Raw genomic sequence first — 15,849 nt, forward strand, 5'->3', positions numbered from 1 at the left:
ACACCCACTTGAGGGGATCCCTCAGCCTCCCCTCCTATCCGTCCCTGCCCTATCTGTGACTGTGGCACACCTCTGTCTGTCCCCCCGCCCCTGCCTGCCAGTCTGTCTCTCACTCTAGGTTTGCATAGTATGTGCCTGTTCCATGATGCCACCTCTTTCTGAATATTTAGATAGCCCCCTTGCGCGTCTGTCACCTTTACTGCCCATTTTTATTTTCTGAATGTCCATGTCATCTATCTCTTATTTGCCTCTAACTTGCGGGAAAAGGCCAATTTTGATCCCAATGGTCTCACTGTCTCCTGCCTCATATTTACCGCTACGTGCTGCATACCTCCAATTTACCTCCATTCTCTGCTGGCCTCTTAGCCCCACGCTCTACCTGTAACAACCCATTGTCAAATTCAGAGTAACTTTATTCCTGTCTGTCTAAACTCTGCCTAGTTCTCTCTCCCTCCCATCTGATATTACTCTCCCTTTATTCCTCTCATCCTACCTCTCGCACTCTACCGTGTTGCTCTATTCTTTTCCTTGCTTATCTCATGTTGACCTTCTGTGCCTGCTCCTGTTCTTTCCTGCCTGTTTGTCCCCACTCTGCATTCTTTCTCCCCCTGGTCTCCTTGCCTATCTGTTGCTCGCCCTTCCTTGCTTCTCTCCCTCCCCTCTTCCCACCAGTCTGTCCCTCGCACTTTTGGCACACCCTCCTTGTCTCCCCCCCCCTCGCCTCAGGTAGGAAGTCTGTCTATCTGCTGATCTACCAGGAGAGGCATGTCTGCTTCCCCAAGTGTGCGGCTGCCTGCATGGTCAGTTGTATTAAAACACTCCTATCCTCAGTGTGATGAAACGGGGGCCCGCTGAGCAAATCAGAATGAGTGCCTCGTGCCACGGAAGTGAATCTTCCAGGAAGTATAATGGACCCTCTCATTTTTCCCATTTATTTTCCAAGATGGGTTCATTATTTTTCAAAGTATATTTGCATAATGCATTCTGTAGATATATAATAAAAAAACTGACCAGCTCAAAAGGTTCCAAACTCAACTAATTGGTTCTCTAGTGTGTTGAGTCCTCTGGTCCCTATAATAATTTCAGAAATGTCAACCATGCATGACCCAGCACCTGCTTTCCTTGGCCCCTCACATGCTCTGCCTGCTGTCTAATAGTTATTCACCAATAGAAAGACTCCCTTTCCTTGGCTCACATTCAGACTCATCTTCCGTTCCATAGAACTTCTAGTAGAGAGGTAAAACCTTTAATCACCAGTCAACATGTAAATATTGTCCATAAACGCCGAACCCTGAAATACGTATAAAAGTCAGATTTATAACACATTTGTTAGTTTATAAATTGTGGAATAGTATATACAGCACTAAATTTTGCTGAATTAAAAAAGAAAATAATATAAAAATCCCTGTTAAATGTCCTGTCAAAATAAAACCACTACATTTCAATTTGACAATTGTTCTGATAATTCTGTAGCACAGTACTAAAAAATAACAAATAGTTAAACCAATAATAAATAATCTCAAATATTCAATGTCAAATTTCACCCAAACTAGAACTCAAAATGTCAACTGCCCCTGGTTACCGTCCCACGTATCCGCAAGACCACAGCCAGAGGAAAATCCTTCTCCTCCCACACAGCAAAGACCTGGAACACACTACCCCTCCAACTCTGGCAATCTGTCCCTGCCTCAATTCAGGAAAGCCCTCGAGACCTGGCTCTTCAATCAATCATATCATTTGTAAAGCGCACTACTCGCCCTTGAGGTTCTCAAGACGCTGGGGTGGGGAATGCTGCTACTGCTCGAAAAGCCAGGTCTTGAGGAGTTTTCTGAACTGAACTGAGTTCAACTGAACCACAGCATCCTTGATGGGTCCAGCAGCTCTCCCCAAGCCATTAATTTATTTTGATAAGAATAACTCATCATTTGAATTTCCTGACCAACATTCAGGCGAACGCACCTCTTTTAGAGATACCTCAATGTATGGGTCAGTCCTCTTCTACTATTACAGGTCTTGTTCCAGGGGCAAATATCGAGTGTGCCTCATTTGCTGGAAGTATCATCTGTAGTCCCCAAAGTAATATTGCCACAGCTCAAGGACATCCCATTGAGAATTGCTAGTGCGGCCCTGGCGGCAGGGCCCAGGAGAGCCCCAAGTGCATTAAATCCAGAGTAGGGGCGTTGCCTTACTGTCACAGAAAGCTCCGGTGGGGCCTCAAGTTTGTCCTTCCACTGTTAATCTGCTTCTACCCCCCTGCCAGCACCTCTTATGTCCTGGTTCTTTGTTCATGTCCTGCCTGTATCGTACACTGACAAAGATTACCATCAACTTAGGAACAAGGCTGTCCACTGGCTTGCAGGGAGGGTTCCCTCTGAAGTCAAACAGAGGCTGTTTGATGAAATTATGGTTCGTAGGGTGGGGATGGATTGGCAGTACCCCTAAATGTTTTGGGGGTGACTGCATTGCCAGCTTTAACATCTATAGAGCTGTTTGCAATGCTTTAGACCCTTGGACCTGGCCCAGTATTTCCCAGTTGTATCGCAGTCCTGCCTCTGGGCTACTTCTATAAACCTGTGATTACAAGGTCATGTGGAGGGGGTCTCCTTGGCGTCTTTAGGGCCCTGGTTAGAGGGCATGTTCAGAACTCTGGGTCGAATATTTTTTCCAATCATTATGAACCTCTAAGTGATCTGAACCATCGAGAGTGACGGGGCCGGGTCCCGAACACCAGAGTTTCCACTCCTGGATCACCCATAAGGCTTTTCAGGTCATGAGTTGGAATGTAGCAGGCTTGCAGGAGAAACCTAGTGACCCCTTTTGATACTTTTCTCAAGGAGACCTTGGAAACGAGGGGGATACCTTTAGATGGTTATGCTTTCTTTGCAATTAATGCCACACCATCGACCAGTGGAAGGGCTGGAGGGGGCCATATGACTTTTGTTAAACTTTAACTGTCCTATAAAATGGAAGAGACTGGGTTTCCCCACACACACACATTTTAGGTGTTCTGCTCTTGTGTAGGAATAACATGAGGATCTTGAGTATTAATATCTATAATAAGATTCATGGGAAGGCATGAGTCCGGTAGCCATTATGCTGCTTTTGCGCACAACACTGCATGTCTTTACTTTGCATGATCGTTTATGCCTTTCACATGAGAACACTCTATGGTGCTCGTACTCTGCCAGTTCCTGGAGTTTAGTCTGAACATAGTGAGCAAGGTCGATATACACAGACTCTTGTTCTGTTCATGCCCCAGCACCTAGACAACACATAAAATGCAGCTGTGTCTGTTGGTGGATCGTACTTTGATATGAGGATGCATGTTTAGGTAACACTCTAGGAGAGGGATCTTTCCAGGGAGAAGAGCAACACACGCCTGTGATGTGGAAATACAATCTATGTCCTAAGGTATGGTGTCTGCTAACCAAGCCCATAGATCTTCTATTCTGTAATAATACTTCTGCTTATGAAGGGCAGGGTAGTTTGGCCTTATAGTCCTTAATCCACTGTCTTTATAAAATCTCCCTTTATGATATATGGCCTTGCTACAATGCTAACTGTATTGATATTATGCATTTAGCTGCGGGTGGTGGCTTGTATACTGCACTTTAGAGCACGTTAGTTAAAATAAATATTTTAAACTGTTTCAGTGTTTGTCAGATCTTATTGTGGCCAAGTACGAGAATGAGCGAAAAGGTGTCTTGTTACTGTGATTCCTGAGAGATATGGGAGTGTTGTGTTCTGGGGTGTCTAAACATTGGTTTCTCCATTTGTGAGTAGGAGAGCAAGTGAGTCACTATAGCTAGTCGGTCCAGGGCTCGTGGGTCCTAAGGCGGTAGGAAGGCTTGGCCCCTATACACAGAGGACTCACAATCCTGCGTATAGTTCTGTGTATGTGCAGAATTCCTTCAAATAAGGGTTGGGATAATGAGCAGGTAGATTCTCTACAGCTTTACACCCCAAGTTAAAATAACCACCCAAGGACCCAGATTAAAGTGGGATAACATTATTCCTGAGCCCTTTACTACTAGCTTGGTTATGTCCTGCTTTCTGGCGATAGACATTTCTGAACCCCGAGACCCCCAACCACTCAATTCTATTGGTTTTTAAGATGTGCACTTACATTAATACTGCCTTATTAAGGTCTGTGATGTCAGTCCCAGGCTTCTTGCCTATGGCTTGATAATAACTGTACTAAGGCTTGTAAAGTACTTTAATTATACTAAAACAGAATCCCTGTAATAGTGGGGAGGTAAAAGAATGCAGGGCTAATTATAAAGCGGCAGTTAAAAATAGGAAACAAGCTAAAGAATGAGTTATGGAAGGATAATCTTTTTGCCTGTACCCAGAAATACAGCTCCTTGGTCTGGAAGGTGGTTAACCATACATCTTTCATGGGGGATATGGTGGCAAATCAAGCTGCTCTAGTCCCTGACCAAGCCTAGGAGGATAATTTTTCAGCCTTATGTCCGAGAGAAGAACCGGTCTCTCCTCCCTTGACCATCGTTCTGGGTGCCACATTAGCGTTGCAGTGGGAGAATATTAGAGTTGCTATTGCCTACCTTAGGACCTCTTTAAATCCTCTTCAGGTTTTTGGGCCCCTCTCCTTACTTTATCCATTAATGCCAATATTGGTTGCTCTTTATTGGAGGCCTGGTGGCATTCTTTTATTGTACCAGTTTTCAAGAAATGGGATCGTAACGATCCCTCCTGTTATAGGCCGATATTTTTGATTAAGATCATAGGCGAGTTATGTTGTTATGTTAAAAACAATTTCTTAAGCGCACATACACCCTTGAGTTTCTTGGCGCTGTCGGTTCATGACACTAGACACAAATCTTAAGCATAGGCCTGTTGGAAGAGCCACGTTTTTAAAGACTTTCGAAATGTCAAAAGATCATTGCTCTGTCTGATACAAAGTGGAAGAGCATTCCAGGAAGAAGCAGCTAGGTGGTGAAAGCAGCTGCCCCCCTGGCGTTTCTTCTTAAATGAAGAGACATTTGCAAGCCTTAGATGTGTAGAGCGTAAGTTGCGTTGGGGTGTATAGTTGGTAATGGCCTGCCTAATAAAAATAGGGCCATTATTGTGGAGCGCCCTGAAAGTGATGCATCCTGCTTTAAAAGCAATACGCTGGGCCACTGGCAACCAGTGAAGTTTTTCCAACCCGGCTCTAATTGATTGCCACTTGGATTGCTTCCAAATGAGCCTAGCCGCCTGGTTTTGAACCATCTGAAGACGTTTCAATAGGCCAATTGGAAGACCCAAGTAGAGACTGTTGGAAAAGTCCAACCGGGAGAGAACAAGGGCGATCACTACTTGAATGAGTGCAGAGTGTGTTAAAAGGTGGGCGATTTTACCAATCTTCCTGAGTTGAAAAAAACTAGAGGAAACCACCATTCCCACCTGTCCTTTCAGAGTTAGATCCTCATTAAGTGTTATCCCTAAGCTTTTAACCGATTGAGTCTTTGTAGGGGGAGTACCCATATCGGTTGGCCAGAACTGGCGACCCCAGCTCAGTCCACTTTCCCCAGGCAAGATCAATTCTGTCTTGCCTGGGTTAAGTTTAAGATGGTTTAATGTCATCCATCTCTGTATATGTGACATTACAGCTGTGCATTCGGCGGCTGAATCCGGAGAATTTAAGGGGATGATTAACTGAAGATCATCAGCATAATTATATATGGTAAGATTGTAAGTTTTTAAAGAGTAAATGAGTGGGCGGAGATACAGGTTAAATAATAAAGGGGAGAGTGACGAGCCTTGAGGAACGCCACAACTAGATGACGTCTTGGAGGCAGTAAAAGAACCTAATCTCACTGACTGTGTGCGAGTAGTAATGAAGGAAGTGATCCAGTTCAATGCGGAGCCCCTGAGGCCGGCCTGCTCGACACGGCTGACCAGAATATTATGGTCAACCGTGTCGAACGCGGCCGACAAATCAAGGAGCACCAGGGCCTGATGAATACCCTTATCGGCATTGGATCTTAACGTGTCCTGGACAGCCAAGATGACAGTTTCCGTTGAGTGAGATGGTCGGAATCCCGCTTGGTTGGGTTCTAAGTAATCTGAACTTTCAATAAAATTAGAAAGACACCTGGATACGTGTGCCTCCAAGAGTTTGGAAAGAAAAGGGAGAAGAGAGATGGGCCTATAGTTGGCTAAAGCTAGGGGATCAGCTCCAGGTTTTTTCAGTAATGGGATCACCGTGGCGTTTTTAAATTTATCAGGAACCATACCCTGTCTGAGAGATTCATTCAGAAGAGGGAGAATTCCTGATGGAATAGCGGAACACACCTCCTTCAAGATATGAGGAGGGCAGCTATCAAGGGGCGAGCCCGACTTGACACGCGTAAGAAGTTCTGCGAAGATCTTCTCATCAATAGGAGGTAAAGTGTCTAAAGTGGCTAGATTATAACAGATATCTTCAATAGGATCTCCTCCAGGGAGACTTTGAATATCCTTTTTTATGTTGACAATTTTGTCTATGAAGAAGTCGTTTAAAGAGTCACAAAGCTCCTGCGAGGATGTCATAGGGAGTGAAGTTCTTTCGCTATTACATAGGTCATTTACAATATTAAAAGTGTCTTTAGATTTATTTTGAGAGTTTAAAATTTTCTCAGAGAAATAATTCGTTTTACTTTGCCGAATGGTCTTGAAATAATTTCTGCGAGCCGCAATATATTCCTCCTTAACTTGGGGTTTATATTTTGCTCTCCACTTTCTCTCTTTCTGACGTACTTCGAGTTTTAAGTTCTTGAGATCCGAGGTGAACCACTTATGTGCATCCCTAGTACGTGCCCGTGTAAATTTTGTTAAGGGCACATGGAGGTCCGTAGCCTTTAAGAGCCAGTGTGAGATCTCCTCTTCCATAAAATTTACCTCCTTATTAGGTGCTGGAACCGTGGATGTCAGTGTTTTAATAAAGGCAGGTAAATCAATGGCTTTCCATTTCCTAGTTTCTCCGCCCGCCAGAGGTGGAATTTTAATATATCCACCGAGGGTTAACGCAAATTGGATAAGAGAGTGGTCAGACCAAATGCATGGCATGATAGATGATAATAAGCAGGAAAGATTAAGCGACCAAATTTGGTCTAGCGAATGACCTTTTTCATGCGTGGCCACTTGTATATGCTGGGTTAGATTGATGTTAGAGAGTAGTTCTGAGAGTTCCAACGCTTGAGGGTCACTGGAAGGATTATCAAACCAGTAGTTTAGATCCCCGACCAAAAGTATTTTTGAATATTTGGTCCCAAGAAGTGCCATCTGTTCTGCTAGTGACATTGGAAAGGTGGTCATGATTTGGGGAGGTCGATATAGCAAGACTAGCAAAAAAGCCCCACAAGCTGTATCCGTTTTTATTACAATGTTCTCCGTGTCACACAGAATTAGAGAGAGCAGTTGTATAAATTTATGCTCTTTACGAATAATAGCTGCTACTCCCCCTCCTCTTTTACCTGCCGGGCGATTCTCAGCTATGATGTAATACTCAGATGGAAGCGCTGCAAGAATGTCCGGTAGTGAGTCCTGGGAAAGCCAGGTTTCAGTGACCAGGAGAATGTCTGGTTTTTCAGTGGAAAGCAATAGAAAAATGTCAGTTTGATGTTTGACCATAGATCTGGTGTTAAGGTATAGGCACCGTAGTTTTAATTGAGGTTCATTGACCAGTGGGGTATTATGAATTGTGGCGTTTGAGTAAGCTGGTGTATTCTGAGAAATGCCATACATGGCCGTGCGTCTCCGTATATGAGGAGCAATGGGAGGACAGAGGTGGAGTGGGGGCCTAAGGGAGATAAGTTTTCCCGCCGAATAATTATGTCTTTGGACATAGTCCGTGGCCCCAGGTCCCGGTTGGTCGCGGACGGGCGCAGACGGGCTTGCCTTAGGCACACCTTCGGCGCGCTTCCGGCGCGCCCTCTGCGCTCGTCCGCTGCGCGTCCTGGATTCACACATTAATGTAAGGAGTGAGGGCGTGGCCTCTCGGTAGTGGGCGTGGCCAGGGCTTGGCACGAGGTGGCGGCAATATCGTAATCAACCCGCTGCTGCGCTTGAATCCGCAGCGCAGGGTTAGTAGGTCGAGATTGCGAGGGAGAGATGCCCAAAGGTAGGGAAAGTACAATTAAAATGCTAAAAAATTATATTTTTAAAAACAATTACAGGCTAGCAAGCTAAACCTCCCGGCTGTGCCTCAGGAGTGTTGGTGTCATACTGAAGAGATCAACTCACTAGGCAGAGAAACTCAATATCCTGCTTGATATCCAATATGGGTTTCATCCGGCAGGTGCACTGTGGAGCAGAATCTTAAACTCTCTTATAAACAAGTACATCAGAGTCAAAAGGGGTTCTGTCCACCTTGGTTTAAGGACTCAACTGTGTCTTTAAGGTTAACTGGGACAGGCTTTGGTTGGAGCTGGGGTCCATGGAGGTGGGACAGTCTGGTGGATTTTAATGACCTACATTGTGGGCTGATGACCTCAGTTCATTATGGAAACAATGGGGCATGCACAACTTACTTTACAATTGGGCAGGGGTCAGTCAGTGCTGCGTTTTGGCTCCCTTTTTATAATGTACATTTATCGACTGGAGACCATGATTTTGGTACAGGGTGTAGATGTTCCAAGGGCTGCAGGCAGATTGCTCCCAGCTCTTATGTGCAGACAATGCTGTATCAATTGCCTGGAACACCAGAAGCTTGCAGCGGCATTTAGATGGTTTTGTTGATTTTTAAGGGCAGCCTGGATTGCTTCCCAGTTTTATAAACTCACATGTGGTGACCCCGGTGCCGAAAAACATGAAAAGTGGCACCTTTTCTGTGCAGGGGCAGATTTTAAGTAAGGTTGTATCTAGGAATTTTAAGAGTCAGGATTCAATTGGCTGCCCTTGATAAAAAAAACACGAAGTTTAAAGAGGGCATGTGCTGGAGTGTTTGGTTTTTTCTTGTGTTCCTCATCTGGGCTGGGCAAAAAGCCACAAACGTATGCTGGAGATTTACAAAGCCAAGTCTCTCCCAATCTCCATTTTGGCTGTGGGATTTGGGGCTACACAAACCTAGGATTACTTGAAGTGGCGGGGAACATTTTTGGTAGGGCCCTTTTAGGGGTTGAGCCCTGTACCCTTACCGAGATTGTACATTAAGTATTGAGGATGAGATATATCACTGATTTTATTTGGTTGTCAGCCCTTTTGTTGTAGTGTGCTATTTGGATGAAGGATGAACGAAGTCTTAATAGGTTAGTTATCTTGGATTGTATGGAGTTGGATAAAATGCATAATATTCCCTGGTTGGCTTGCATCAAGTAAACCTTCAGAGTCTTGGGGGTCCCAAATTATTTTCTAACCCACAGAGTATGAATACTCAAGATACTGTTTGGATGAGGCAGACCTTTCTTAGGCCGGCAGGTAAGAGGGAAGCCACTGCCAAACAATCATACAGGAAATTTGCCATGGTGAAAACAGCACGCAGGATGGAGTCCTATCTCCTCCTTGAAATGCCAATTTTTCGGTGTAATTTAACTGATTTGAGGCTGGGTATGTTTCATCAATTACTCTATCCTGAGAGATCATGGTTCGAGAATCCTGGGCTACCCTTATGTTCCGGTGACCAACTTTCAACATGTCAGACATAAGCTTTTAAAATCTCTATTTTTAACCACTTATTTCCATCAGGTCAGACCTGCTCTTTTATATTTGCAACTTCTAGATACTCTGAAAATTTTTGTGTCCAGGTTTTTTATGGGGTTTATAGATCAGGACGCCAGGGTGGGTTATCTGCAGGTGGGACATAAATATCTTTTACGTCTGTTTTTAATCCAGATTTCTTTTGTCTGTTTTTAATCCAGATTTATGTATGTCATATGTATAACTGAGGTAGCTCCCTTCTAACTGAGATCCTGTGGTGTTTTCTTTTCATTTATGATTTTCTCTTAAAATCGAATGAAGATTGATTGATAAAAAATATAAACAAATATATAGTAAATAGTATCCCATTGCATTCATGCCACCTCAGTGTGACCAAAGTTGGGCATCACAGTAAACAAATCTTTCAAATTCGTCGTGACCTCTGTACAAATAAAATAGTAAGAAAGACAAATAAGCGCTCACTCTTACATGAAGAGCATAAACAGGTTCAAACCGTGCATTGTTTCACGAAAACAATAATACCCCCATGTTATAATTGGCGGTCTCTAGTTGGCACAGGTAGGTACTTGTGACAAATAGAGACCCTCTCCTAGTCAGAGTAAGGGGGATTACACTCCTAAAATAACCTCTGGTGTGAGCAGTCAAGACTTATTTCAGAGGTGGTGCAAGTTAAGCATTTGTGACCACATACAGTAACCCAGTGGCAACACTACAAATGGACACCTCACAAGGTTTTATATCAAAATTAAGTATTTTATATAGTTACCACAAGACCAATAAATGACAAAGAATCCACAGTACTATTAGTTCTTGTAAAAAGGCTTAAATCAAGGTTCTGCGAGTCGGTAGCCTGGCCTGGCTACAGCATTGTTGAAAATACCAGAGTATAGCAGATCTAGTGGACCGCCTCGGTACGGGCCCACTCAAATGTCGACACTCAGTCACAGTACCTTTACTTGAGGCGGCCGGCACGGATGTGCGAGACGGTTCCGGTGTTCGTTGCAGTGCAGAAAGGAAGCGTTGTCCCTCGATGCGGTGCAGGCAGTGGACCGTTGACAGCCGGTGGATCCAAGGCTTGCGTTGCAGGGCGAGATGGTGCTTCGATGCGGTGCTTGCAGCTTGCGGTGCGGCGAATCAGCCGGAGTTTGGGAGCTGGCGTCTATCATTCCGGACAAAAGTACGAGTCGGGCGTTGCGTGTGAGGCGGTGCCTAACTCCGGTGCAGTCAGAGCTCTGAGTCAGCAGCAGGGACCGCTTCGGTCAGACCAGTTCGATTTGGTGTAGCAAAGCTTTGCATGTCACGGTGTCTACCAGTCGCGGTGCAGGCTACGGCTCGGTGATGGCATCAGGACGGAGTCTGTGAGCGCAGAGCTTGCGTTGTTCGAGGCGGACGTTGCTTGATGCGGTGCCTACAGGACACCAGGCCGGTCGTGAGTCGGTCACAGTTCCCTGCCTCTGTAGCCACTTGTTTCCGGCAGCAATTAAAGGATGGTGAAGTCCACTGGTCCTGGGACTTCGGTCAGGGGGCAAGCTCTCTTCCAAGCCTTTGGAGAACTTTTGCACAAGTTGAAAGTAAAATCCACAAAGTTCTCTCTCCTCTCTTTGGCAGTCAGGCAACCACTGCAGGCCAATCCCCCAAGCAGCACTTCAGCTTGGGAATAGTCTCTTCTCAGTTTCTTCAGGTTCCTCTCCTCATCAGAGGTTTCGTCTTGTAAGTCCAGAAGTGATCTAATTTCTTGGGATCAGGGTCCCAATACCTATACCCCAAAATCCTTTGTTCTCTGAGGGGAGAGGGGCCCGTGCCCAGTTCAAGCCAGTTCTGAAGCACTCTGTTTACCAGACTTCTCCTTTCCTTTCGCAGGGCAGGCACATCAGAGGCCCCACAGGAGGTGGAGCCAACATTGTGGAAGGCAAGTACAGTCCTGGAGCACTTTGACAGTCTTCCTTCTCTTTTTTCAGTGTGCAGGGCAGAGACATCAGACGCACCACATGGAGTGGAGCCGGCATTGTAGAGGGAAGGCCCAGCCCTATTCATGTCCCTGGTGCAACTCCTCCCTTCCATCTTGATGCAGATCTCCCTATTCCCCACTGGGCTGCCCCAGCCTGTCTCTTGGAATTCTCCATCCCTGTCACTCACAGAAACTAGACGAAGGAATACACAACCAAGCAGAGGCAGGCTCAAATGGTTAGGCAAGCAAATAACTACTTTCTAAAAGTGGTATTTACAAACACAGAATATTAAAATAAACTTAACTAAAAGGTGTTTTTTATTATTCTGAGTCCGGGCATACTAAACTCTAATTTCTACCATGTTCTCTGAGTCTGTTAGGATTATAATCTTGTAATAATCTAGCAGCCCATTCTGGCGTATGGAGAACAGGTAGCCTTGCAATAGTGAAAAACGAAAATGGCTGTAATTCACTATCAGGACACGCCGCACACATAGGGGCTTGTCCTACCTTATACTTACAATGCACCCTGCCCTTGGGCCTACCATAGGGGTGACTAATATGAAGGCAAGGGAAGGTTTAGGGACTTGCAAGTGGCTGCACTTTCCCAGTCAGCATGACAGTACCAGACTGCACGCAGGCTCTGCAATGCAGACCTTGGACACATTTTACCAGCCGCTTCTGTGGGTTTGAAAAAGGGGGAGTTTGCCTGCAAGGGATTTTGCTGATCTGATAATTTTGGAGATACTGTCTCAAAGGTATTTTCAAGGTTACACCCTTATCAGTGGTGAACAACAGATTTAATCAAAACAATCAATGAGGCATTTCAAACAAATGTACAATCTCAAATAACAATTGAAAAGTAACACACAGGGCGAAAATCTACTTCAAAATGAGCATATATTTAATATACGGGAAAGGTATAAATCGGGGAATAAAAGGATTTCAGGCAACCAAACATAGTTCGAAAGGTGACGTGAGTTAACCTGCACATTGCTATGTTGACATCTTTTTATAGATTCAAAACAATCAATGTATAAAGAAAAAGATGCCGTAGTCGACGTTTCGGTCTGTGAAGTCAATCAGACCGTCGGACCATCTTCAGGACGTAAGATTGATGAAAATCCAAAAGCATCTCCTAATGGGTTCTTTCAAATTCCTTGAACCGACCAGGTTGTTTTCTGGATTCAAAAGGAGGCTCGTATAAGAAAGTGGTGTTCGTGGTTCTGCAAAAGATTGCACCACACCGCTAGATAAGGCAGTCCGTGATCTAATCATAGATGACTCTTACTTCGTTTGTACAACGCGCTCGGGCTCCCTTCAATTTGGAACTGCTGCTTCTGTGTGTGGCACAACCAGTGCTGCAAGCCCACTAGCAGCATTTGGATTTACATGCCCTGGGCTCACTCAGTGCACTGTTACGAGGGTCTGCTAAGTAAACCAAATATCTAATCATGGAACCACTAACAATACATCAATTTACAGTAGGGCGCACTCGCACTGTGGCAATGGACAGCAGTGGCACAGTGCCCAAAGTATCGAACACCAGCAAAAACACATGAGGCAACAGCAAAAATGGAAGGGAGACCCACGCTAATGGTGCCAGGTCTAACACCCCAATTAAGCTCTTGTATGTCAGAGGTCAAAAACGGCCATGTGTAAGAACCATATTAGGAACAGTTTAGGAAAAGAAAAGAGCTGAACTACCTCTCCCTTTCATACATCATACTAGACCCAAGCAGCCCTCTGTAGTATTTAAACAATTTAATAATCTTGTCCCAGCCTACTTAAACTTCACTTACTACTGAACCTTCTAATTTAGAGGACGTTTTACACAGCCCAGCAAAGGGCACCTGTTTGTGTAGCTTGTCATGGCATTCTTTAAGATGTGCAGCAGCCACTGGGTACTGAACGGTTACTCCAATAACCCATATGTTCACTTACTTGGTAAGATACTTTTCTAATACTACTACACAACAAAAACCAGGGGACGCTTCAAGGCATCTGCTGCATGCGGTTTCACTGTTTAGGAAATCTTTAGTGAGGACATGGAAAAGAAAATGTCACAGGTACCCATCTTTGTACCCAAGATCATGTATAGCTTTCTGCTTTCCTTCCACTTCAAAAAAAATACCAAACTACACTTAATCAGTCTTACTCTTGGTGGCCATCGCAGCAAAGCTGTTCCACGTGGAATCTCTCAAATCGAATATCTATTGTAGATCTTCATTACTGATCTGTTGTCGACTTGATTTCTAAAAATCTGATTGGTTAACTCGTGCGGTCTACAATTTTCACACTGAGAATGTGTGTTTGATCTCACTCCGCACTAGAACGAAAACATTTAAAATCCTTAAAACAGTAAATTAATCATGAAATTGGGCATGTGCCATCTTCTCTGCTTGCAATCCTGTGTAAGTAGTTTTCACCTAAGAGTCCAGGAGACTTGTCAGCCGATTAATGCCATCGCATTTCGGAAAATGGGTATTTATGAGCCAAAATAAAGGGCTCGATGTGCATCATCCAAATAGTGAACTTGTGTGCCTGCTACTGGAAAGCCGAAGTCCTACTTGGCAGGAGTTTGGAGAAGAGGCGAATACTAGTTTGCATACTGATTGCCACAGTTCCTCTCAGTATTAATCAGTTATTTCATGTTAGATTCTTTGGAAGTGACATATAAATGAAATGTATCAATTATCCGTGTACTGAGGTTCCATTACACATTTTCTAGACCAGGAGAACAGGGGTTTGTTCGTCCGTAAGTTCTTTACAGGTTGTGTCGGTAATGTGGGCACCGGCTGTAGACTGCACACTAGGACTATGCACATGATGAGGTTGTTTCTGGTAGTCCACAAATGACTAAAGATGGGATCTACCAAAATTGACTTGAAAGATGCCACCCAGTACCTTCACCCGGAAAAAGAATGGAATGTTTATCTGAAGATTTCTAATATGTAGGAGAGGCACATAATTTTTTTTAATTTGAAACGAGTTTCTGATTGAGACTTTTTGCATAAATTGATAACCAGTTGAAGCAGTGACAATAGTGCAAAGCTCACGCTACGACGTTGCATAAACCGTGTTTTGCATAGGAATTTTGTATTAAGGCCTGGATAGGTGTTCAGCTGTGCCTAGCAAAGGATCTGTGCTGTGCTGCTTGAAACTCTAAAGGAACGCTTGCATTACATCAGGTTTATAAATGCACAAATCGGGATAGCCAGACAGACCACGTGAAACTAGTCCACTTTTTTTAATACGCCTTTGTGTTGGCAGGGGGGGGTACCTGTCCAGTAATAACTTTACGTTACTGCAGACTCGCCTCATGTTCCTAATGTGCCAGCTTAGGAAAATGCAATGAAGCATTACGTTTCAGCCTTCTAGTCTTTTGTGATCCTTCATCTTTGCAAATATTTTAAAAGTTCCTCAAACATTCGTTTGTTATAAAGTGCTGGTGGGAGCAGTGATTTAGCAGTAAAACAAACCTCAATATGTAATAACCTCATTATAAGAAGTGATTCAACTAATGTTTAAATATACAAGCTATGATGGCTTCCTTCTAAAAGTGAAGTTTCTTAATGAAGTGCAGTTAACTTTTGCAGTACCACACATTTCAGAACTTAATTCACCTATAGACAGTGGTTGGTCAGTATTGTCTATTTTGTGACTGCAGGGCTCTTCCTCTTCTGCGTCTGGCATTATTTTTCCTGTTTTATTTGGGTTGTTGCTTTAATAATTTGTATTCAAAGACACATCTGCTGAGATCATCTGAGTAATAATTAGAATGCCCTTGGGCACATTACTAATTTGTATTTTTCCTGAAAACGCAGGTGTTCAGTCTCTAAGCCTTTCTAGAGGTCGCATCTTCACTGTGGTCAAAAGCTGGACTAACAAACTAGCAGCTGCCTATGAGCCGTACCTTGCTTCCATCAATGAGACTGCACTAGTCATGTGGGACAGAAGGACAATGGAGGTTTTCACAACAGTGGAAGACACCGACATAAGCAAAGTAATCATTCTAAGCATCGATCAAGCCAAAGGTGAGTGTCCATTTTCAAAGGTGAGTGATTAAAGCAAACAAGAATTTGCAATGCAATATGTCTCGCATTTGCAAGAGTTTGAGCTATTAGCATTGTAAATGACAATGCCTTTTAGTTATGTGTTTTGAAAACCTGAAAGCGGTGTGATATACAGGAACTTGGTACTTATAGTAGCTGCTTACGAGAAGCAAGGCTGGCAGTAAGTGCACCACTTGCAAGTTTTCA

General features: G+C 44.1%; 1 protein-coding gene across 1 annotated transcript in view; it reads left to right on the plus strand.

Annotated features, from left to right (window-relative positions):
- Positions 1-15,849, plus strand: part of LOC147661164 (prolow-density lipoprotein receptor-related protein 1-like) — an 887,002-nt gene that overhangs the window by 620,363 nt on the left and 250,790 nt on the right. The window contains exon 15 of the mRNA XM_086951270.1: positions 15,415-15,624. Within this exon, the coding sequence (XP_086807396.1) occupies positions 15,415-15,624 (210 nt within the window). The remainder of the gene's footprint in view (positions 1-15,414; positions 15,625-15,849) is intronic.

The sequence above is a fragment of the Lissotriton vulgaris genome, unplaced genomic scaffold (assembly GCF_964263255.1).
Source record: "Lissotriton vulgaris unplaced genomic scaffold, aLisVul1.2 SCAFFOLD_746, whole genome shotgun sequence".
Taxonomy (NCBI): domain Eukaryota; kingdom Metazoa; phylum Chordata; class Amphibia; order Caudata; family Salamandridae; genus Lissotriton; species Lissotriton vulgaris.